The sequence below is a fragment of the Macrotis lagotis genome, chromosome 2 (assembly GCF_037893015.1).
Source record: "Macrotis lagotis isolate mMagLag1 chromosome 2, bilby.v1.9.chrom.fasta, whole genome shotgun sequence".
Taxonomy (NCBI): Eukaryota; Metazoa; Chordata; class Mammalia; order Peramelemorphia; family Peramelidae; genus Macrotis; species Macrotis lagotis.
Window position 1 is genome coordinate 18,669,032 of NC_133659.1, and position 25,868 is coordinate 18,694,899.

At 35.9% G+C, this 25,868-nt stretch overlaps 1 protein-coding gene across 1 annotated transcript in view; it reads left to right on the forward strand.

Annotated features, from left to right (window-relative positions):
• Positions 1-2,764, forward strand: part of LOC141512398 (cytochrome P450 2J2-like) — a 38,007-nt gene extending 35,243 nt beyond the window's left edge. The window contains exon 9 of the mRNA XM_074221301.1: positions 1,300-2,764. Coding sequence (XP_074077402.1) covers positions 1,300-1,481 — 182 coding nt within the window. The 3' untranslated portion in view covers positions 1,482-2,764. The remainder of the gene's footprint in view (positions 1-1,299) is intronic.
• Positions 2,765-25,868: the final 23,104 nt, after the last annotated feature.

The following is a 25,868-nucleotide window of genomic DNA, read 5'->3' on the forward strand; positions in this document are numbered from 1 at the left end:
CTAAAGTAGATTTGTATTGCATTCACCAAAAGAGCACCTGTTACAATTGAAACAAAACCCATTAAGCTAGTCTGCAAGAGGCATGGCAGATGGTCCTATCCTGAGCTATCTAAGGAGTGATTGCTGTACTCAAGATGAGCAAAGTTTCATCCTCAGGGTCAGTTTTGCCTGTTGGTTTTACAGACTCTTTTGCAAGGAACCCAGGAAACTCCCACATGAAATCATCTTATTCCCTGGGTATTCTTGGGCAATGTGGCTTAAACTTCCTGGGTCATAATTTCCCCATTTATAAAAATGACAGGATTGGACTGGATGTGACAATATGGCTCCTTCCAGCTCTGAAGCCATGATCCCAGAATCCCGAGAATTCAAAGTCAGAGGATCTAAGTTTGAATTGTGCCTCTTCTTAGTAAGTTGAGTGACTGAGTTGCCATCTGTAATAAGTGAGGGAATTGGAGAAAGTTGGCCTGGGATGTACCTTCCTTCTTTCCTCAAATCTGAGATGTTCTATTCCTAAATAAATAGCAAGAATTTAAGTAAAGAGAAAGTCCTTACAAATGGAGCCTTGAAAGAAGTTGGAGGGTTCTAATGGGCAAGAGGGAGGAGGAGGTGCTAACTAATCTCAGCCAACAGTCTTTGCCCTCCTAGTGTCTTCTTTCTGACATTACCTCCTATGTAAAACTGCATATATTTTGTATAAACATATGTATGTGCAGATTGCTTCCCTCAATAGAATGTAAGTTCCGTGAGAGCATGGATCATTTTTTGGACTTTCTTACTATCCCCAGCATTTAGCACAGTGTCTGGAGCACATAGTAGGTGTTTACAAAATGCTTGTTGGCTAGCTAATTTCTAGGAAGCTATAATCCTATCAGTAAGAAGGTGCGTCAGAACCTAAAGTTATAAGAGAAGCATCTTTGATCCTGTTTACAATAAAACAATATTATGCCTTTTTATCATTATATCAAGTTTAGAAAGCATTTTCTTAACCAAACTTGTGAGTTATATATCATAAATTATAAAAATTATAATATGGCCCCTGGTCCTCGGCCTACAGATGCAGTATTTCCCCTGAACTGTCTCTGAAGTTGGCAGCAGCCTGGTATGGTAGATATGGTGACTGACATGAAGCAAATAAGACTTGGGTGCAGCATAGTATCTGTGGACATGTCACTGACTAAACTTTAAGCCTATCACAATGCTAGAATTCAGTGAGATCCCCTGTATACCCCCTACCCCAGTCTACTGCCTGGAGTTAGCATAAGTGGATTCACTGTTTCTGATCTCCTTGCATTTCAGGTAAGAGGGCCTGCCTAGGAGAACAGTTGGCCAGAACCGAACTCTTCCTCTTCTTCACTTGCCTGCTCCAGAAGTTCACCTTCCAGGCCCCCCCAAACACCCAGTTAAATCTGGACTACCGAGTTGGTTTAATCCATTCTCCTCTTCCCTACCAAATCTGTGCTATTCCACGAGTGATGTAGGCCGAGTCAGACCAAGCAGTCTTCCAGGAGGGATGGGGAAAGACCTGGAAACATCCTCATCTTCTACAATTATTGACCTTGCCCTTTGGAACTTGGATGGGGAAAGGGAGGAAAGTCAAGGAGGGAAGAGGAGAAGAGACAAAAGGGGAAGGTATCTCTAGCCCAATTTTAACCTTCCTGCTCAAAAAGAGGAGAGGCATTTACCCCATCAAAAGGAAAGCACAAAGAATTCTTATTAATTTGGAATTCAAGGACCTGGGTTCAAAGGAATTCAAGGACCAAGGTTCAAATCCCATCCTGGCCACCTACTCATTGGATGAATTTGGGCAAGTTATTGCACCTTTGCCTCAGTTTTGTTATCTAAAATGAGAAAGATTTCTAAAGACCCCTCCAGCTCTAAATCTAAAACCCTCTAATGTTATGAACAGTGAATCATTGCTTTTCTTCCCCTACCTCAAACAGTAGGGCCGGATGGATTTTTGATTATTTTATTATTGGTTCCTTTCCAGCTCTTCTAATTCATAACTTCTCATTTCTAACTCATAACATTTTACAGCAGGTTAGAGAGAGGTTACATGAGTTATATAGGAGGGATCCATATGTCTATGATAGGAAACTCCTTGTGGGCAGAGATTGTTTCCCAAATCTTTGGATCTATAGCATTCAGAACGTACTACCTGTTATTAAGAAGGAACCCAAATATACTTACTGATTGTTGCAATAATTCACTCACTTTCATGTTGATTATTTTCTTTGATTTTCACAGTTTGAAATATTATTCAATCAGCTGATGAGTTTGGTTCCTCATTCCTATGAAAAGACTTGTTATAGATGATGGCAATAACTCCATTATTAATTAAAGTTATATGGATTTAGGATTGCCCACAACCCGAGCTTTGCTAATCTGGTAAAGTTCCATATTCCTGTCAAGATTTCCTGTCCTTTCCATAGATGCTTACACAAAATGAATTTCCACTTTTCCATTATTTTCCAATAATGGATACCATTGTAATTACTCAGATACTCAGAAAATGTAAACCCCCATTTGAATCAGTGTGATGAACTTTCCTCCTTTATTGTTTATTTTTCTCTGTCTAATGGTCCAGCATCACACCTGTAAAATGCTCTGTGAGTTTTCACTAGCAATTAACCAATTGCTAGCCACAGCTAATAAACTAATCATACTTGGAATCCTTTTTGTCTCTGTTTCTTTTATTTCAGATTTTAATTATGACCACAGCAAGTCTCTGAGATATGTAGGGGCAGACCCACTTTACAGAGAGAGAAAGGAGAATGGGTTTATTAAATCAATGGCTGAAAATTTTTTAAAATTTCCTTGTCAAACAGTTGTTGATAACATTGTTTGCCAGATGTTAGAGGAACAACCAATAATCCTCATTTGCAATGACATTATATTTCTCTGAATGTCTTTTCAATTCAGTTCACTGCAATTCACTTCAGTGGATTGTATTCAATTTTTTAAGCATGGATTAAAAATCAGCCATATCTCAGGAATTGTGAGAGCTCATAAGGATGAAGCAACAAAATGAGAATTGGAAAATAGTCCATGGTCATTCCCTAGACAGTAGTCAACAAAGTGAAGTCAACTTCTGGTGACTTTCAAGATGATGATTTGGGATATAGAAAGAAGTTATTGGAACTTCTACCTATTTCTAATTTTTATTTACATTTAAGAAAGGAATTAAATTTTACTATAAGTTGAAATAGATTGATAACTTCTCCCTTGGTACTCTTTCTTCAGAAAGAGTTGGAATTAGTCAACACTGAAATGACAAAACTGAGGTAAATGGGATTAAGTGACTTATCCAGGGTCACAAAGCTAGTACATGTCTAAGGGCAGATTGAAACTCAGGAAGATGAGTCTTCCTGACTCCAGATCTGGAAGTCTGTATGCCCTACAGTTCCACTTAGCTACCCTTAACTGATAGAGTACATTTATTAAAAAGTTCTTTACTGATTTATAAGATTTTAAATTTCAAGGGATATCTAGGTGGAATAAATATCAAGGTGGAATTTTTACCATAACTCCACCATTGTTCTACTCAGATAATATTAGATAGAGAATAATTCATTTTGTCTAGATTGCTAGAGGGTAATGGTAGTTTAAATAGAATTTAGTCTCTTTGTCTGAGAATGACATAATCAAAGGCAAATCACACAGTCCCTCATGATAAGTCTACCTCTCACTATAATATTCATTCTTGAATTAATCATTAACCTATCAGAGTTGATTTCTCCTTATTGGGAACACCCACTTTCCAAAGCTATTTTATCTTTCAGTGAACTCACAAAGTCCATCTTTTGTTTGTAAGAGAAAGTGACTAAGCCCAATCTATTAATTACTTGCCAGTCATAATAAACTTGTTATAAATTACCCAGAAGTTATGGCAACTACAGAAGGGATCAGATTCTTTTTCTTATTAATTTATTTTTATTTTGGTATAAATGGTTTTGTGTACATTACTAAAATATTCTTGTTTAAGAGTAAACATAATACACTCATGAGCAATAAGATAAAGGAAAGAGAAAAAAATTAAAATTAAAAAAATAATAATAGAGACAGCTAGGTGGCACAGTGGACAGGTGATGTAGTGGATAAAGCACCGGCCTTGGAGTCAGGAGTACCTGGGTTCAAATCCGGTCTCAGACACTTAATAATTACCTAGCTGTGTGGCCTTGAGCAAGCCACTTAACCCCATTTGCCTTGCAAAAACCTAAAAAAATAAAATAAAATAAATGTAGATATAGATATTTATTCCCATATAATTGGTAGTTTTTGCTACCTTGTGTTATTTCGAATATTATTTTATTCTTTTTATGCATTTATAAGCTATATTTTATACTAAAATGAAAAAAATATTTCTTTAAAAAAATTTTTATTTTATATATCCAATTATTTATAATGATACTTTTCAAACATCAATTTTTGTGAGATTTTTGAGTTCTACAATTTTCTCCTCTCCCTTCCCCATAATCTGATAAAATTATACATGTACAATCATGGAAAGCATTTCAATATCAGTCATATTGTGAAAGAAGAATCAGAAAAAATGGGGGGAAAACTATGAGAAAGGAACAAAACATACAAGAAATTTTCAAAAGTATAAATAGTATATACTTTAGTCTGCATTGAGGTTTCATATTTCTTTCTTTGAATATGGATGATATTTTCCATCATATGTCATTTAGAATTGTTTCTGATCACTTGTATTGTATTCCTGAGAAGAGCTAAGATTATATATATATATATATAAAATATAATATAAGATTATATATATACATATATATGTGTGTGTATATATATATATATATATATATATATATACAGAGAGAGAGAGAGAGAGAGAGAGTTAAACATTTTTCTATCACCCTCCCTTCCCATCTGCCTCCCCACAATGGTAAAATTGAAAATCATGGTAGAGGAAAGAAAAACATAAAAGAAGTGTTAAAACATAGACATAGTATCCATTTAGATTCTGTGGTTTTTCTTTTTGTTTTTGTTTTTTTGTATTTTTTCCCCCTCTGAAAGTGGAAGGTGTTTTTCATAATAGGTCTCCCTGGGTTGTCAAAGATCTCTGAACTGCTGAAAGGAGCTGCATCCATGTAGTTGCTCCTGATTTCTTACAGAACAATAATACGCCATCACATTCATGTACCACAGTTTGTTGAACCACCTCTCTATTGATGGGCATCCCCTCAATTGCCAATTCATTGTATCTACACAAAGAGCTGCTATAAATATTTTTGTACATGTAATTTTTCCCCCCTTTCTTATGATCTCTTTGGGAGACAGAACTAGTAGAGGTATTGCTGAATCAAAGAGTCTACAGAAGTTTTATAGCCCTTTGGGCATCGTTCCAAATTGCTCTCAAGAATGGTTAGCTTTATTCATAATTCCAGCAACAGTGCATTAGTGTTGAGTGAAGTGAACAGAACCAGGAGAACATTGTGCAGATTAACAGTAACACTGTGTGATGATGGACTATAATAGACTTGATTCTTCTTAGCAATACAGTGACCAAAGACAATTGTAAAAGATTTTTAATGGAAAAAACTATCCACGTCCAGAGCAAAAACTATGGAGTCTGAATGCAAACCAAAGCACACTGTTATCAGTTTTTAAAATTGATTTTATGTTTTTCTTCTTTCTCATGTTTTTCCTTTTTTTTCCCTTTTTCCTAATTCTTCATTCACAACATGACAAATATGAAACTGTGTTTAACATGATAATACATGTATAAACTATATCAGATTATTTTCTGTCATGGGAGAAGAGATGGAAGGAAGGAGATAGAAAAATGTGGGAGTCAAAATCTTATAAAACATCACTGTTGAAAATAATCTTCACATGCAAAGATTGAATAAATTATTAAAAATTTGATAAAACCAAAACTAAACAGTATATTAGTGTGCTACTTTTCCCAGATCCCCTCCAACTTTGATCATTTCCCTTTTCTGTCATATTTGTCAATCTGATAGGTGGGAGGAAGTATCTCAAAGTTGCTTTAATTTGCATATTTCTAATCAATAATGATTTAGAGCAGTTTTCATATGAAATTATTCATAATGTCATCATCTGAAACTGCCTATTCATATTCTTTGACCATTTATCACTTTTGAATAACTTGAATTCTAATAAATTTTTTTAGATTTTTTTCAAGGCAATGGGGTTAAGTGGCTTGCCCAAGGCCACACGGCTAGGTAATTATTAAGTGTCTGAGGTCGGATTTGAACCCAGGTACTCCTGACTCCAAAGCCAGTGCTCTATCCACTGTACTACCTAGCCAGCCCTGAATTCTTATAAATTTGACTCATTTCTCTAATTGTTTTAGAAATGAATCCTTTATCAAAATAGTTCTTTCTCAGTTTCTGTGTTTCTTCTAATCTTGGTTGAATTGATAATGTTTATGCAAAACCAATTTAGTGTAAACAAAATTATACATTTTGCATTTTAAAATGCTTTTTTAATCTCTTATTTCATAATAAATTCCTCCCCTTTGTATTTATCTGAAAGAGAAACTATTTTTTGTGGACCTAATTGGCTTATGATATCACCCTTTTAAGCTAAATCAAGTACGTATTTCAACTCTTGGTGTTGGTGTGATAAGTTGGTCTGTTTACTTTCTGTCATACTATCTTTCAGTTTTCCTAGTAGTTTTTATCAGAGTGAGTTCTTATTCCAGAAGCTGGAGTCGGGTTTATCAAACCGCTACAATAACTCTTTATTGTAGTTTATTTTGAACTTAATGTGTCTCACTAACATCCCAGTACCAAACAGTTTTGATGACTGCCACATTAGGATATAGTTTTAGACCTGGTACAACTACGCCATCTTCTTTTGATTTTTTTTAATTAACTCTGTTGATTTTCTTGACCTTGTGTTACTCAAGATGAATTTAGTTACTATTTTTTCTGGCTCTATAGAATACTTTTTGGTGATTTGATTTTATGGTACTGAATAAGTAGATAAATGTAGAATTAAGTAGAAATGTCAATTTCATTATATTAACTAGACTTACCAATGAGCAACTGGTAGTTTTCCAATTGTTTAGATTTGTTTATTTGTTTGAAAAATATTTTGTAATTTGGTTCACATATTTTCTGGTTTTATCTTGACAAGTAGATTCCAAAGTATTTTATATCATCAACAGCTACTGTTAAATTGAATTTATTTTTTAATTTTTTTCTACTGGCCTTTGTTGGTAAATATAAAGATATGCTGATGATTTATGTGAGTTTATTTTATATCCTGCAACTTTGCTAAAGTCACTGATTGCTATAAGTAGTTTTTAGTTGATTTCTAGAATTCTCTAAGAATACCATCCTATCATCTGCAAAAACTAAGAGTTTTGCATGACAATATGATTAATTTCATTTTTTCATTCTATGTTTTATTTGTTTCATTTTTAATTGTGATTCTGAGAAGGGGTCCAAAGGTTTTGCCCATCTTCCAAAGGGGTCTGTGAGTCCAAACATGTTGGGAGCTCCTATATCAAGAAGTCTTCAGTTCTACAACAGATTTGGCTACTAAAATACTATGTGACCTCAGATGGCTCTTTGCCCCATCTGGTCCCCAATTCCTTCTTCTATAAAATGAGAGGGTGAACCAGGGCTCCAAGTTCCTTGGACTTAGTTCTTTTCTCTTGTTTCCAGGGGACCATGATGATGATCAATTTAACTGCCTTGCAAAGGGATCCTAAGGAGGGGGTCACCCCAGAAACCTTCAACCCAGAACACTTTCTGGAAAATGGTCAATTTAAGAAAAGAGAATCTTTTCTGCCTTTTTCAGCAGGTGAGCCAGACTCAGTAGGAAGAGGGCCTTAGACCAGGAAGCACCAACCTTATCAAGAATCTTTGCAGACTCTCCTTCCTGAAACTCATCATTATGTGATAGTGCATCTACGAGTAACATTCATTAGTTTGGAAAATACATCACAACAAAATATGGAATATAAGAATTTTAGAGAGGTTTCTTTTAAAAGCTGATAGGACAGAAAACGTTCCTTTGGAGTTTTGCAGCTATTACATGAGTTAAGGACTTGAGGTGCCCATTTTACAGATGAAGAAACTCAATCTCAGAAAATTTAAGTGATCAGCACCCTCTGGTAAGTTTCAAAGTATCTAAGATGAAATCAGACCCAGGTCCTTGTACTTCATCCTCTCTGCCTTCTTTATATTCTCAGGAAATCTCTAAAGTAGATTTGTATTGTATTCACCATAAGAGCACCTGTTGCCATTTAAACAAAACCCATTAAGCTAGTCTGCCAGAGGCATGGTAGATGGTCCTATCCTGAGCTGCCTAAGGAGCGATTGCTGTACTCAAGATGAGCCAAGTTTCATCCTCAGGGCCAGTTTTGCCTGTTGATTTTACAGACTCTTTTGCAAGGACCCCAGAAGTTGCCCAGGTCTAGTCACACATAAACTCATATTCTTATTCCCTGGCTATCCTTGGGCAATCTGGCTTAAACTTCCTGGGTTATAATTTCCTCATCTGTAAAGGATTGGACTAGATGTCAATAAGGCTCCTTCCAGCTCTGAAGCCATGATCACAGAATCCCAAGAATTCGAAGTCAGAGGATCTGAGTTTGAATTGTGCCTCTTCTTAGTTGAATGACTGAGTGCCCCTTGGGACCTGTTTTGCCATCTGTAATAAATGAGGGAATTGGAGCAAGTTGACCTGTGATTACCTTCCTTCCTTCCTCAAATCTGAGATGTTCTATTTCTAAATAAATAGCAAGAATTTAAGTAAAGAGAAAGTCCTTATAAATAGAGCCTTGAAAGAAGTTGGGGGGTTCTAATGGGCAGGAGGAAGGAAGAGGAGGTGCTAACTAATCTCAGCCAACAATCTTTGCCCTCCTAGTGTCTTCTTTCTGACATTATCTCCTATTTATAACTGCATATATTTTGTACATTTATTTGCTGATTGCTTCCCTCAATAGAATGTAAGTTCCTTGAGAGCATGGATCACTTTTTGGCATTTCTTAATATCCCCAGGACTTAGCACAGTTCTGGAGCACATAGTAGGTATTTACAAAATGCTTGTTGGTGAGCTGATTTCTAGGAGGCTATAATCCTATCAGTACGAAGGTGCTTCAGGACCTAAAATTATGAGAGAAGCATCTTTAATCCTGTTTACAACAAAACAATATTATGTCTTTTTATCATTATATCAAGTTTAGAAAGCATTTCCATAGCCTTGTGAGTTATACATTATCAAAACTATAATCTAAACAATAAATGATAGAGATGGGAACAATGATGCCCAACAAGCTGGACTGCCTCATTCATTCTTTTTGGAGGTGGTGTATATCCATTAAGTCAACAGGGTTTATACTAGATGATTTTGAGGCATCAATTCATATTTATTTTCCCACTTACATCTTACATTTCTAAAAATGCATTGAAAATATAAAAATATTAAAATTATTTTAAAATATAATTCATTCATAATTTTTAACTTGGGGCATCTAGGTGGCGTAGTGGATAAAGTACTGGCCCTGGAGTCAGAAGTACCTGGGTTCAAATCCGGTCTCAGACACTTAATAATGACCTAGCTGTGTGGCCTTGGCCAAGACACTTAACCCCATTTGCCTTGCAAAAAACCCCTAAAAAATAATAATAATAATTTTTAACTTACTAAATTTAATTTACCAACACACTTAAATTTAATAAATTTAAATTGTTAATGAAATTTTAAAATTCAATAGATTTAATGTTTAAGAACTAAAATATATTTAAATTTTGTGAAGTGTCTATGTGAGTGTGTGCTTGTCTGCATAATTACATGTGTGTGTGTGTGTGTGTGTGTGTGTGTGTGTGTAATTTTCATAGTGCTCTACAGCTCCCAACTATTATCCAACCTATCAGACCTACTTCTCATCATCTCTCATGTGACCCATTGCAATAGACTCCTAAGTCATTTCTAGGCTTCAAGTCATTCCCCAAACTGATTCATCCTCTACCCAACTGACACAATGATTTTCCTAACCATGTCAGCCCTGCCCTCTCACCCCTGCTCAGTGAGCTCTGAGGGCTCCCTATGACCTCTGGGATCAAACACAAACTATCCTGAGATTGCACAGCCCTTTGTAACCTGGCCTCCTCCTGCCCTTTCCCTCCATTTTCTATTCCTCCTGGCTTAGGAGCTATTCTGCTCACACCACACTCTTTTCTCTTCACTCCATGCCTTGCCACTGGTTTTCTCCAAGTTTTGTAATACCCTCCCTCCTCACTTCTACCTATCAGAGTCTTTGGCTTCTGTCAAGGTCTAGGTCCAATGCCACCTTCTACAAGAGGCCCCTCCTGGTCCCACTACTCACTATGTTAATCTCATATGGACCTGTTTATGACCATATGCATTCTTTTTTTCACTGGAATGTAATCTCCCTGAGGACCAGAATTATTTTTGCTTCGTCCTTTCATCTCTAACACTTAGGTCTAGGCCTGCTATACTCTAAGTGATTAATAGACATCTAGGAAACTAAATGGTCCAATGAATAGGAGTGCTTGGAGTTAGGGAAAACGGAGTTCAAATTTGATCTCATTGCTGGGCATGTCATTTAGCTACTATTTGCCTTAATAATGACCACACCCACCTCCCAGAGTTTAAGGATTAAATCAGATGTTTTGAAGGGGCTTTGCCAGTTTTAAAGTGCTTCATAAATATCTCCTATTACTATTATCAAGGGCTTATTAAATGAATAAATTAGTTAATACCTCACCTATTTATGAGCATTTTACTTTTACTAGAATACATTTGACACCTGAAATCACTAGAGCTAAGTCATCTCTTGTTATTCTAAAAGTGCTTGTGTCTATTTTTTAAAGGTGGAAAGGGAGGACAAGATCATATTACTTTATTTCCCCCAGTCTCAATTTCCAGATCTCTACAGGGAGAAAGTTCACCTGGATGTCTTTCTAAGGTCTCTTTGAGATCACAATCTCTGATTCTCTAATCCTCCTGGGTCCAAAGCCTGCCATCTGTCCTTTTGGATTTCAGACTAGATTATCTCTTTTCTTTCAATGCCAAAAAGAAGGGTAGAGGGAGAAGAGCTGCTGTTTCTCAAAGAAACAATAACAGTTTAACAACTTGGTGTTGAAAAGTCATGGTGGGGGGGGGGGGTGGCTGTTAGGTGGCACAATGGATAGAGCATCAACCCTGGAGACAGGAGGACCTGAATTCAAATCTGCCTTAGACACTTAATAATTGCCCAGATGGGTGACCTTGGGCAAGTGACTTGACCCCATTGCCTTAAATAAATAAAATTTTAAAATTAAAAAAAGGAAAAAATCCATAATACAAAACAAACTGGTTTGGCCAGCTCTTGTCATGGCTAAGGGGGGTTGGCACAGAGCCTTGGCCTCTTGAAACTTGGACCTGTAATTTTTCTCATCTGTTGGGAGCCAGGGTCTCTAAGCTGTTTGACACAGTCGTGGCAAGAAGACTCAAGGCAGTCACACTGCCTGATGGAACAACATTTCCTTCTTCAATATATATAGGGATTCCATGTATACCTATATTTATAGGTCTATTATTAATTGCAAAACTTACTCATCCTAATAGTGGAATGACTATAAAGGAAGGATTTCAGAGAAATTCCTTGAATAAAACAGATTGTGAACTCTGTCCAAATTTAACAGGACTGCCTCTCCCTGAGGCATACAAAAGGCTTCAACATTATGAAATCTTTGGAAGATACAGCACTGGGAGTTCCAGGGAGATGTCAGAATATATACAGGGAAACCAAATACAAGATGGGTCAGATAGAATTCCAGGGAAATTAACAGTTTTGCCCCCCTTATCATACACAGGAATATATGATAAAGATGGTGACAGAATAGTTAGTATAGGTAACCAATATGTGAACTCTAACAGCCTTAGTTTATTGGGAAAGAATAAAAAGTCATAGAAACCGTAGCATCTACCAACAAGGGCTGAAAGGAAAATTGGTTATTGAAGGAGTCAACAGACAGGTGGACAAAGATAACTACCCTCACTATAGGTTGTCAAGGGAACATATTGAAAAACATTACATATGCGGTACAAAAACATAAAAGCATTCCATTAAACAAATTATATCAAATATTATTCTAAGGAAAGTTCTGTTTAATTAATAACTTTACTATGCAGGAACAAACTAGGCAACAGGCAGGTTGAGGTCATCACGGTCTGAGCAGGGACAAGAAAATTAACTACATGATTGATAATCACACTTGTAACCACTACATGATCAAACTTGTAACCATATGAACTATGATTAATGATGATAATTGTATACTTTTGTAACCAAGGAAATAATTTTAGTTTGCTTGTTTCATATGATTCTGAGACTATAAAAATAAATCTAAGCAGCTGACAGTCAGTCAACCTGCTCCTGCCTATACCCACTTGTTGACTCAACTCATTTCACTGACTCTATCCCTCCTGTCAGGTTCCAAGAACCCCGGGGAGGCTGGACCCCTGCAGACTGGCGCCATGAACAGGGACTTGACAGGTAATATACCCCCCCCCCTTTTTATTTTCTTCGCAGGATAGATAGGTTTCTGCTCGGGGAATCTGCAGGCTGCCTGATGAGAGTTATATCAGGTAAGAAAGGGCAGTAATCTCAAGAACATCATGGGTAATAATAAAAGTCGGCAGAGAGTTCTTTTTATTGAAATTCTGACTCATTTATTACATAAAAGAGGAATCAAGATTGCTAAGTGTCCAAGTCACTCGATTCATCTCATTCATACATAATTGCTGTCCTTGGTTTCCTGAAAGTGGGTCTATAGATCTTGATATTTGGCAAAAAGTAGGAGAAAATATCAGAAAATATTATCTAGAACAAGGACCAGAGAAAGTTCCTACAGATGTGTCCAGTTTGTGGAGCCTGGCCAAGGAAACTCTTGATCCTGACCATGAAATTACAAAAATAAATACTAAGTTATCATCTGTGGTTTGTGCTGCAACTGAGGAAACTCCTTCATTAATAAAATCTTGAAATAACTTAAGGGCATCTCTTAGAGATGAGCCTGAGGAAGATCATGCTCCTGATGAATTAACTCCTGAGGAAGAGGAGGATCTGGAAGATGAAGCAGCTAGATATAATGATGATTGGGGTGCATTTACTGTAGAAAAGAAGAAAAAAGAAGGTAAGAAAAGCAAAAAAAAAAAGTGACCCCACCTCCCTTATCAGGTGTGGGATTTGGGGGGGCTATTAAAGAAGCTCTAAAAAATGGAGATACCACCTTTGGGTGTTATCCTGTCATTTTTGATGAAGGAGAATTTGAAGATGATGAGCCCCCCCCCCCATGGGAACTGCTCCCATATAAATTATTAAAAGAAATAAAACAAGCCTGTGCCTCTTATGGCCCATCCTCCCCTTATACTTTAACATTAATAGAGGCTTTGGGAGGACGATGGATGACCCCACATGATTGGAAGCACACTGCGAAAGCTTGTCTAGAAGGGGGTCAGTATCTTTTGTGGAAAGCTGAAGATGAGGATTTAGCTAAAGTTGAAGCAAAGACACCTCCTTTTAAAAGACTTGGTACCACAGCTGATATGTTATTAGGAGAGAATCTGTGGGCTACGGCACGAGATCAGATGGCTCTGCCAAAAGAGGTGTTGCATGTTGTTAGCTCCATAGCATTAGGAGCTTGGAAAAAACTACCCAATAAACCAGGACAAACTTCAGCATTGTCTGATATTAGACAGAAATCAGATGAAAGATATGAGGAGTTTTTGAATCGGCTTATGGATACTGCTAAACGATAGATAAACAGTAAGGAGGCAGCTGAGTTAATCATAAAACGACTGGCTTTTGACAATGCTAATACCACCTGTCAAAATATGATGAGGCATCTTAAGAAGACAGGAAGCCTCTCAGATTATGTTAAGGCTTGTGAGGATTTTAACCCTTTCTTTCTGCAAGGTATGACACTAGCTGCAGCCTTGAAAGGACAAACATTCATCTTTTGTTAAACAAGCCATACAGAACCAAAGGCAATCAGGTGAAAGAGAAGGAACCTGTTTTTTCCCATGGGCCATTAGGTCATCATAGTATAAACTGCCCAAAGAATCAATAGCAGAGTGTGCCCAGGGGAAATAATCAGACTTGCTGAGAGAACACTACTGACCCACAGGGTAACATGCCAAAAACACTCAGCCCAAGACGTATGAAAGGTTATCATTGGTTTAAGGATTGTAGATCCAAATATCATAAGGATGGGCGCTTGCTTGCTACAGGTCAGGGAAACTTCAGGAGGGGCCAGCCCTTGGCCCCTCAACAAATATAGGGCCCTCAAGGATCAGTATTCACGACCTTCTCAAAGCCACCCCAGGAAGTGCAGGATTGGATCTATCAGCACCAACCTCAGTCATGCTAACCACAGACTCTTTCCCTATGAAAATTAGAACAGGAGTGTACCGTACTCTCCCTGATAATACAGTAGGATTAATTTTAGGGAGATCATCAACATCCTTACAGGGGATATCAGTAATTCCAGGAGTGATAGATTCTGATTACACAGGAGAAATTCAAATCATGCTTACCCCACAAATAGGAAAAACTGTTCAAATTCATTCGGGGCAAAGAATTGCACAACTCCTTCTAATACCTTTATTTAAGGTTGGGAGCCCAGCCACAAAAAATAATAGAGGAAATCGTGGTTTTGGCTCATCTGACTTTGCTTTTTGGATTCAAGCAGTAGGAAAACACAGACCATTAAAAACTCTGAGGATTAATGGAAAATATATACAAGGCATTTTAGACACTGGTGTGGATGTCTCTTGTATAGCTGGAAAAGATTGGCCTTCTTCATGGCCAGTGCAACCTACCCCCAGTAAATTGATTGGAATTGGACAAGCCAAAGGGGTAGGGCAAAGTTCACAAATGCTTAATTGGTTTTCTGATAATGACTCTGGGAAGTTTCTGCCTTATGTTATTCCTTCATTACCCACTTCTCTTTGGGGTAGAGACATTCTGTCCCAAATGAGAGTCTGCTTTCTACCCCAGAGGACTCTAGTCCTGCTGTTAGTTCTTCTTCTACAATCCCACCTCCTTTACAGGAGGAGCCATTGTTCCAAAATTAACAGCTTAGAGACCCTGGCTCTCAACAACTTAATAATTAATTACCTAGCTGTGTGGCCTTGGGCAAGCCACTTAAGGCCATTTGCCTTGCAAAAACCTAAAAAAAAAAAAAGAGTTGTTGATAACTTTGTTTGCCAGATGTTAGAGGAACAACCAATAATCCTAGTTTGCAATGACATTATATTTCTCTGAATGTCTTCTCAGTTCAATTCACTGCAATTCATTTCAGTGAATTGTATTCAATTCTATAAGCATGGATTAAAAATCAGCCATATTTTAGGAATTGTGAGAGCTGCTAAGGATGAAACAACAAAATCACAATTGGAAAATAGTCCATGGTCATTCCCTAGACAGTAGTCAACAAAGTGAAGTCAACTTCTGGTGACTTTCAAGATGATGATTTGGGATATAGAAAGAAGTTATTGGAACTTCTATCTATTTCTAATTTTTATTTGCATTTAAGAAAGGAATTAAATTTTGCTATAAGGTGACATTGATAGATATCTCCTCCCTTGGTACTCTTTCTTCAGAAAGAGTTGGAATTAGTCAACACCTACAGGACAAAACTGAAGTAAATGGGATTAAGTGATTTATGCAAGGTCACAAAACTAGTAAGTGCCTAAGGGCAGATTGACACTCATGAAGGTAAGTATTCCTAACTCCAGATCTGGAAGTCTGTATACACTATGGTTCCACTTAGCTACTCTTAACTTTTAGAGTCCATTTATTAAAAAAATTCTTTACTGACTTCTAGCCAAGACGGCACTAGAGAAGACAGACTCTCTCTTTCCCCTCAGAAATAACATGAGATAAACCTCTTAACAGAAATTCAATCAACAAAACCCAGAAAGAGAAGCTAGTAGAAGAACACCTACCAAAAAGATCTGTCTCAGGGGAACATGGGTGAACTGGGAGAGGAGAGCAGAGGATCAGTGTAGGGATGGCAGCTGGGGGAAGCCAGAGGGCCAGCCTCAGCCATAGAGACTTCGGTGAGTAGCAGCTGCAAGATCCAATTTTAGCTGTGGAGTCTTGGGGGGGGGGGGCGCTCTGGGAGGGTGAGTTCCAGCACAGAGTCTCAGAGCCCACCTGGAGAGCAACCAGCTGGGCCAGCTACCTTAGCCAAACACATTCAGCTGAGCCCTTTGCCCCGAACAAAGAATAAACAACCCCCCCAACCCCTCAGGGCAACAGAGATTAACTCCCTCCCCCAAAGCCCAGCCCAGTGTTCAAAGTCAACTCAGACCTGATGGTGAGAACTTCACTCAAGAGAAAGCAACCAGCACCTGAAATGAGCTGGCCCTTGGAATTACCAAGTGAACAAAGCCTCTAGGATCTTCAAAAGCAAACCCCTAGCATTGCTGAGGAGAATATGAATTGGTCTCCAGTCCAGAAAAACTTCATTGAAGAAATCAGGAAGGAGTTTAAAAATCGATGGGAAAAACTGGGAAAAGAAACTCAAGAGAAAATCAACACGTTTCAAGAGAAAATTAACGGCATGCAAAAAGAAAACAAATCCTTGGAAACAAATACAAATACAAAATGAAAATAACTCTCAGATCTTCAATTGGGCAAATACAAAAAAAAATGATTCTCTCAAAACTAATTTTGGGCAAATAGAAAAGTCCTTCAAAAACAGAATGGACAGGGCGGCTAGGTGGTGCAGTGGATAGAGCACAGGCCTTGAAGTCAGGAGTACCTGAGTTCAAATCTGACCTCAGACACTTAATAATTATCTAGCTGCATGGCCTTGGGCAAGTCACTTAACCCTATTGCCTTGAAAAATCTAAAAAAAAAAATAGAATGAACCAAATGGAAAAGGAGTTGCAAAAGATAAATGAAAAAAAATCTTCTTTCTAAATAAAAGAATGGAATTGGCAGAAACTAATGAATTCATGAGACAACAAGATTGTGTTAAAACCAAAAGACTGAAAAAAATAGAAAAAAAATGTAAAATACCTCATCAGCAAATTCACTGACCTTGAGAACACATCAAAACAAGGGAATCTGAGAATTATTGGCCTTCCTGAAAACATTGACATGATTAAAAAAAAAGCCTAGACTTAATATTACAGGATTTAGTGATGGAAAATTGCCCTGATATCATGAAACCAGAGGACAAAATAGTTATTGAAAGAATATATCAATCCACTCTAGAAAGTGATCCTAAAATGAAAACACCAAGGAATGCTATGGCCAAATTCCAGAAGTATCAGATAAAAGAAAAAAATCCTGCAAGCAGCCAGAAAGAAAAAAAAAATTAAATACCAAAGAGCCAGAGTAAAGATTATGCAGGAATTTGCCACAGCAACATTAAAGGATTGAAGGGCCTGGAATAAGATATTCTGAAAAACAAGGGAGTTTGGAATGCAGGCAAGAATCCACATCCCAGCAAATGGGAGACTTCCAAGATTTCATGATGAAAAGACCAGAGCTAAATAGAAAATTTGGACATCAAACAGGACTGTCTCAAGAGACACATGAAAAAGTTAAAAAAAATCTGTTATCCAATAAGATGAAACTGGCTATATACCCACTTGGGAGAAAGAGTCTCATAACTCTTGAGAATTGTAACTCTGTTAGAGAGAATATACATAGCCAGAAGTGATGGACACTCATAACTTTTCTGTGACTCAGATAGACCTCCTTAAAAAAGGAGGGAAGTAAGGAGAAGGGAGGTTGGAGGGAGACTGAATGGGGTACAGTTCATTACATCAAGAGGTATAAAAGACCTATTGTAATTGAGGGGAATAAGGGAGAATGTGAGAACCACCTCATCAGACTTGGCTTAAAGTTAACTTAGACACACTTAATCAAGTTAAGAAACTTACCTTACCTTTCAAGCATTAAAAGAAGAAAAGGGGAGGGGGGACAGGGAGGGGGAGGAGGAGAAAAAGGGGAACAGAAAGAAGGGAAGAAGGGGAAAAGGGAAAGGGGAATAACATGGAAGGGTGTTGATATAAGTGGGCAAACACACTGAAGGTGGCAGTATTCAGAAACAAAGCACTGGGGAATATGGATAAAGCAAAAAAAGGGGAAAAAATAGAAACTGAAGGAAAGCAACATGGAGGGCAATAAAGTGTTACTAATTATAACTTTGAATGTGAATGGGATGAACTCTCCCTTAAAATGTAAGTGAATAGCAAAGTGGATTAAAAACCAGAATCCTACAATATGCTGCTTACAAGAAACTCATTTGAAGCAGAGAGATACATATAGAATAAAGGTAAAAGGTTGGAGCAAAATATATTTTGCTTCAGCTGAAGTGAAAAAAGCAGGGGTAGCAATCCTTATCTCACACAAAGCAGCTGCAACAATAGGTAGCATTAAAAAGAGATAAGGAAGAAAACTATATCATCCGAAAAGGTATCATAGACAATAAAGTAATTTCAATACTAAATATGTATGCACCCAATGTTATAGCATCCAGATTCTTAGAGGAGAAATTGAGTTACAGGAAGACATAGACAGCAAAACTCTACTAGTGGGAGACCTCAATCTCCTGCTCTCAGATTTAGATATATCAAATCATAAAATAAACAAGAAGGAAGTTAAGGAGGTAAATAGATTGTTAGAAAACCTAGACATGATAGATGCATGGAGGAAATTGAATGGGAATGGAAAGGAATATACTTTTTTTTTCTGTAGTACATGACACTTATACAAAAACTGACAATGTGCTAGGACATAAAAACCTAATGATCAATTGAAAAAGGCAGAAATAGTGAATACATCTTTCTCAGAAGATAATGCAAAAAAATCATATGCAACACTGGGCCAGGGAGATATAATTGAGACTAATTGGAAACTAAATAACCTTATTTTAAGGAATGAGTGGATCAAGCAACAAATTAAAGAAAGAATTAATAATTTCACCTAGATAATAACAATAATTATACAACATACCAAAACCTATGGGATACACCCAAGGCAGCTGTCAGGGGATATATTATATCTTTAAATGCTTACATGAATAGATTAGATGAAGAAAAAATCAATGAACTAAATATGCAACTAAAAAATTAGAGAAAGAATAAATTAACCAGCCCAATTAAATACCAAATTAGTAATTCTAAAAATTAAAGGAGAAATTAATAAAATCAAAAGCAAGAAAACTATTGAACCATTGAATGAAAGCAAGAGCTAGTTTTATGAAAAAAACAATAAAATTGATAAACCTTTGGTCAATTTGATTTAAAAAAAAGAAGGAAACCAAATTGTTATTATCATAAAAGAAAAAGGTGAACTCACCACCAATGAGGAGGAAATTAAAGTAATAATTCAGAATTATTTTGCCCAACTCTATTCCAATAACTTTGACAAGTTAAAAGAATTGGATGAATATTTACAAAAATATAAGTTGCCCAGATTAAATGAAGAGGAAATTAAAAACCTGAATAACGCTATCTCAGAAAAAGAAATTCAACAAGACATTATTAAACTTCCTAAGAAAAAATCTCCAGGGCCAGATGGATTCACAAGTAAATTCTATCAAACATTTAAGAAACAATTGGTTCCAATTCTAGATAAACACTTTGGAAAAATAGGTGAAGACAGAACTCTACCTAACTCTTTATATGACACCAATATGATGCTGATACTTGAACTAGGAAGAGTTAAAACGGAAAAAGAAAATCATAGACCAATCTCCCTGATGAATATAGATGCAAAAATCTTAAATAAAATCTTAGCAAAATGATTACAACAAGTCATCACTAGGATAATACATTATGATCAAGTAGGATTGATCCCAGGTATGCAGGGTTGGTTCACTATTAAGAAAAATGTTAGTATAATTAATTATATCAATCACATGCCTATCAGAAATCATATGATAATATCAGCAGATGCTGAAAAAGCTTCTGACAAAATACAGCACCCATCCCTAATATAAACACTAGAAAGTGTAGGAATAAATGGTTTCTTCCTTAGAATAATAAGTAGTATCTATCTGGAACCATCAAAAACATTATATGCAACAGGGATAGGCTTGAGGCATTCCCAATAAAATCAGGGATGAAATAAGGAAGCCCATGTATCACCACTACTATTCAATATTGTATTAGAAATATTAGCTTCAGCAATAAGAGAAGAAAAATAAAGTGAAGGAATTAGAATAGGGAAAGAGGAGACAAAACTCTTATTCTTTTCAGATGACATGATGGTATACCTAGAGAATTCCAAAAAGTTATCTAAAAAACTACTAGAAATAACTAACAACTTTAGCAAAGTGGCAGGAAATAAAACAGACCCTCACAAATCCTCAACATTTTTATATATGACTAGCAAGATGCAGCAGAAAGAGCTAGAAAGAAAAATCCCATTCAAAGTGACTTCAGACAAAATAAAATACCTGGGAGTCTACCTGCCAAGGCAGACTCAAAAATTTTTTGAAAACAATTACAAAACTCTTCTCACACAAATAAAATCAAATTTAAATACCTGGGAAGACATCAACTGTTCATGGATAGGTCGAGCTAATATAATAAAAATGACAATTCTATCAAAATTAAACTACTTGTGTAGCACCCTACCAATCAAAATTCCAAAAAATAATTTTAATGAGTTAGAAAAGGTTGTAAGTAAATTCATATGGAGAAATAAAAAGTCCAGAATTTCCAGGGATTCAATGAAAAAAAGTGCAAAAGAAGGTGGTTTAGCCTTACCAGATCTAAAATTATATTATAAAGCATCAATCATCAAAACTGTCTGGTATTGGCTAAGAAATAGTCATGGGTCAGTGGAATAGACTAGGTGCAATAGAAGGAAATGATTACAGAAATCTGCTGTTTGATAAACCCAAAGAGTCCAGCTATTGGGAGAAAAACTCTCTCTTCAATAAAACCTGTTGGGAAAATTGGAAATCAGTATGGAAGAAACTTAGATTAGACAAACACCTCATACCCTATATACCAAGATAAGATCCAGATGGATACAGGATTTAGACATAATAAATAATAATATTATGAGCAAACTAGAAATCAAGAATTAGTTTACCTGTCAGATCTATGGAAAAGGAAACAGTTTATGACAAAGGAAGAGAAAGAAAACAATTCAAAACAAACTAGATAATTTTGATTACATTAAATTAAAAAGCTTTTGCACAGACAAAACCACTGTAACCAAGTTCAAAAAGAAATGTAGTAAATTGGGAAACAACTTTTGCAAATAGTATTTCTGACAAAGGACTCATTTCTAAAATATACAGAGAAGTGACTCAAATTTTCAAAAGAACAAGCCATTCCCCAATTTACAAATGGTCAAAGGATATGCAAAGGCAATTTACAGATGAGGAAATCAAAGTGATCCATAGTCATATGAAAAATTGCTCCAAATCATTACTTATTAGAGAAATGCAAATTAAAGCATCACTGAGGTACCACCTCACAGCTCTCAGATTGGCCAATATGACCAGAAAGGACAATGATCAATGTTGGAAGGGATGTGAGAAATCTGGGACACTATTACACTGTTGGTGGAGCTGTGAACTCATCCAACCTTTCTGGAGAGCAATTTGGGATTATGCCCAAAGGGCAACAGAAATGTGCATAGCCTTTGACCCAGCAATACCATTATTGGGTCTATACCCTGAAAAGATTATGAAAAAAGGTATAAACCCCATTTGTACAAAAATATTCATAACAGCCCTGTTTATTGTGGCAAAAAATTGGAAATCAATTAAATGTCCTTCAATTGGGGAATGGCTTAACAAACTGTGGTATGTGTATGTCATGGAACACTATTGTTCTATTCAAAACCAGGAGGGATGGGAATTCAGGAAAGCCTGGAGGGATTTGCCTGAACTGATGCTGAGCAAGATGAGCAGAACCAGAAGAACATTGTACACCCTAACAGCAACATGGGGGTGATGATCAACCTTGATGGATTTGCTCATCCCTTCAGTGCAAAAACCAGGAACAATTTTGGGCTATCTGTAATGGAGAATACCATCCTGTATCCAGAGAAAGAATTATGGATTTTGAACAAAGACCAAAGACTATTACCTTCAAATTAGAAAAAAACTGTTATATTATTATGTAATATTACTATCTCATTCTTTATTTTTCTTCCTTAAGGATATGATCTCTCTGTCATTACATTCAACTGAGATAAATGTATAACATGGAACCAATGTAAAGACTAACAGAATGCCATCTGTCAGAGTTGGGGGGAGGGAAACAAGAATGGGGGGAATTATAAAACTCAAAATAAATACAATCTTTCTTTAAAAAAAAGATAAAAAATGTTCTTTACTGATTTATAAGACTTTAAATTTCAAAGGATATGTAGGTGGAATAAATTTCAAGGTGGAATTTTTACCATAACTCCACCATTGTTCTACTCAGGTAATACTAGGTAGAGAATAATTCATGTTGCCTAGTTTGCCTGGAGGTAGTGGTAGTCTAAGTAGAGTTTAATCTCTTTGTCCAAGAATGATGTAATCAAAACTAAATCCCACAATCCCTCATTAGGGAAAATCTACCTCTCACTATAATATTCATTCTTTTTTAAAGGGTTTTTTTTTTTGCAAGGCAAATTGAGTTAAGTGTCTTGCCCAAGGCTATGTAATTATTAAGTGTTTGAGGCCAGTTTTGAACTCAGATACTCCGGCCTCCAGGGCTTGTGTTCTATCCATCACACCACCTAGCCACCTCTATAATATTCATTTTTTAATTAATCATTAACCTATCAGAGTTGATTTTGGCTTATTGGGAACATCCACTTTCCAAAAGTATTTTAACTTTCAGTGGACCCACGGAGTCCATCTTTTATTTATAAGAGAAAGGTTCTGACCCCAATTTATTAATTATTTTCCAGTCATAATTAATAAATTTGTTGTTATGGCAATTACAGAAGAGATCAGATTCTTAACAAAAATCTCTTCTATAACTTTTTTGGGTCCAAAGTAGAATTTTTCCACAAGGGAAAAGTTTTTATTAGACTCTGCCTTTCATATGACTCTCTTCCTATTATCAGCAATTAGATCTTCTCTGGGTAACTTTATGTCTTTTTTTAAAGTTAATTCTGTTTATGATGCAGCTCCCTGAATTTTCAGTCTCAACAGCAGAGGAATTATTATGAGAAGATTTATTTATGAGATCTTTCTTTCGATACAGATAGCATCTTTATTTTGTTTTGTTCTTTTGTTTTTGTTTTTATTTGTTCCCCCAGTTACATGAGAAAATTTCATCCTTCATTTTTAAAACCTTGAGCCCCAAATTCTTTCCCTTCCTCCTACCCCAATGCCCCTCATTGAGAAAGCAAGTAATTGATATAGATTTTTTAAAGAAGCTATTTGCTATAGATTAGAAATGTAGTCATGGAAAATGTTACCACAATAGCCATGATGTAAAAGTAAACATAATCCCCCAAAGAAAAGAGAAATTCCAATAAAAATACAGTAAAAAGAAGTATGCATCAATTTGTATTCAGACACCATCAATTCTGTCTTTGAGATAGTGTTCTCTATCATAAGTCCTTCAGAGTTATCTTGTCTTCAGAGAAAAGGCAAATCATTCACTGTTGATCATCCTATAACATTGTTTATTTATAATTTATTATATTTATCTATAATAAATTTATATATAATAAATTTATATATAATAAATTTATAATTCATTATAATGTTAATTTTTTTAACTTAGAGCTTCAGCCATTCCTTATCTGATGGTCATCCCATCAATCTCCTGTTTCTTGCCAACAGAAAAGAACTACTATACATAACCTTTTATATAGATATATTTTTCCTACCTGCTGTTCATCTCTTTTAGAATATAGACCTAGTAGTGGCAACTTCTAGGTCAAAGGAGAGGCGTGGTTTTATAGCCCTTTGGGCATAGTTCCAAATTGCTCAATAGAATTGTTGAATCACTTCACAACTCCTACACTGGCATTTAATCTCATTTTTCTTCATCCCCTCCAATATTTCTCACCTTCTCTTTCTGTCCTATTAATGAATTGTATAGGTACAATGTTGTATCTCAAAATCATTTCAAACTGCATTTCTCCTATCAATAATGAGTTAGGACATTTTGAAAAAAGATTTAAATAGATAGTTTTGATAACCTCATCTGAAAACTATTCATACCTTTTGATTGTTTATCATTTGGGGAATGGCTTTCATTTTTTTTATAAATTTGACTCAGTTGTCTATGTTTAAGAAATTAATTCTTTATCAGAGCAACTTGTTTCAGTGTTTTTCCTATACTTACTATTGCTATTTCCTTCCATCGTATTCTCCCAACTTTATTCATTCTTTCTCTCTTTTGACCCTGTCCTTCCTCAAAAGTGTTCTGTATCTGACTATCACCTCCCACAATCATCCATAACTTCTGTCACCTTTTTCCCCTTTCTCCAATTACTTTTCATCCTACTTTCCTCTAGGACAAAATATATTTCAATACCTATTTTAATGTGCATGTTATTCCCACTCCTGCCTCCAGGGCTGGTGTTCTATCCATCGCACCACCTAGCCACCCCTATAATATTCATTTTTTAATTAATCTAAGTTAACTTGGAAGATAAGTTATCTTAACTTAATTAATTGATGAAAGTAAGGCTCATTCACCCCCCTCCCCCTTCCATTCCACTGCAAAAACTTTTTCTTGCCTTTTTTATGTAAAGTAATGTCCTATTTTACCTTCCCCTCTCTCTTTCTCCCAATACATTTGTCTCTAATTCCTTGATGTTTTTAATATATTATCCCTTCAAATTCAATTCCCACTGTGCCTTGTCTGTATATGCTCCTTTTAACTGTGCTAATATATGAGAAATTTCATATGAATTATGAGCATCATCTTCCAGTGCAGGAATATAAGCCGTTTAACATCATTAAGTCACTTATGATTTACCTTTCCTGTTTACCTTTTTATGCTTCACTTGGGTCATATATTTCATGACCAAATTTTTGGTTTAGCTTTGATCATTTCATTAGGAAACTTTGAAAGTTCCCTATTCCATTTAATGTCCATCTTTCACCTGAAAGAATATGTTCTATTTTCCTGTGTGGTTGATTTTTGGTTGTAATACAAACTATTTTGACTCTTGGAATATTATACTCTACGTCCTATGATCCCTTAATGTAGAAGTTGTTTTCCTGACCATGGCTCTGTGGTATTTGAATTTTTTTCTTTCTGGCTGTTTGCCATATTTTCTCCTTTACTTGGGAGTTCTGAAATTTTTCACATTCCTGGCTGTATTCATTTCAGGATCTCTTTCAACAAGTGATTGGTGGATTCTTCCATTTCTATTTTACAATCTCCTTGAATATAGGCATTTTCCTTGATAATTTCTTTAAAAAATGATATCTGGGCTCTTTTAATGATTCTGGCTCTCAGGTAGTTCAATCATTTTAAAATTATTCCTCCTAGATCTGAGTTGTTTTTTCCAAAGATGTATTTCATGTCTTCTAATATTTCATTCCTTTAGTTTTGTTTTATTGCTTCTTGAATTCTCACAAAATCATCAACTTCCCTTTCCTTGATTCTGTATTTTAAGGAATTGTTTTCATCAGTAAGCTTTTAAATCTCCTTTTCTGTTTGGTCAATTTTTCTTTTTAAGGCATTCTTATCCTTACTGGCTTTTGGACCTCGTTTCTTCATTTGGCCCAGTCTTGTTTTCAAGATGCTATTTTATTATTTTTTTTTCATCACCTTCAACAAATTGCAGACTTAGTTTTCATGATTTTCCCAAATTTCTCTCCCCAATTTTTCCTCTATTTCCCTTTCTTGATTTGCAAAATCCTTTTTGAGTTCTTCCATGGCTTGAGAGAACAACACTTATTTCTGCCCTGTAA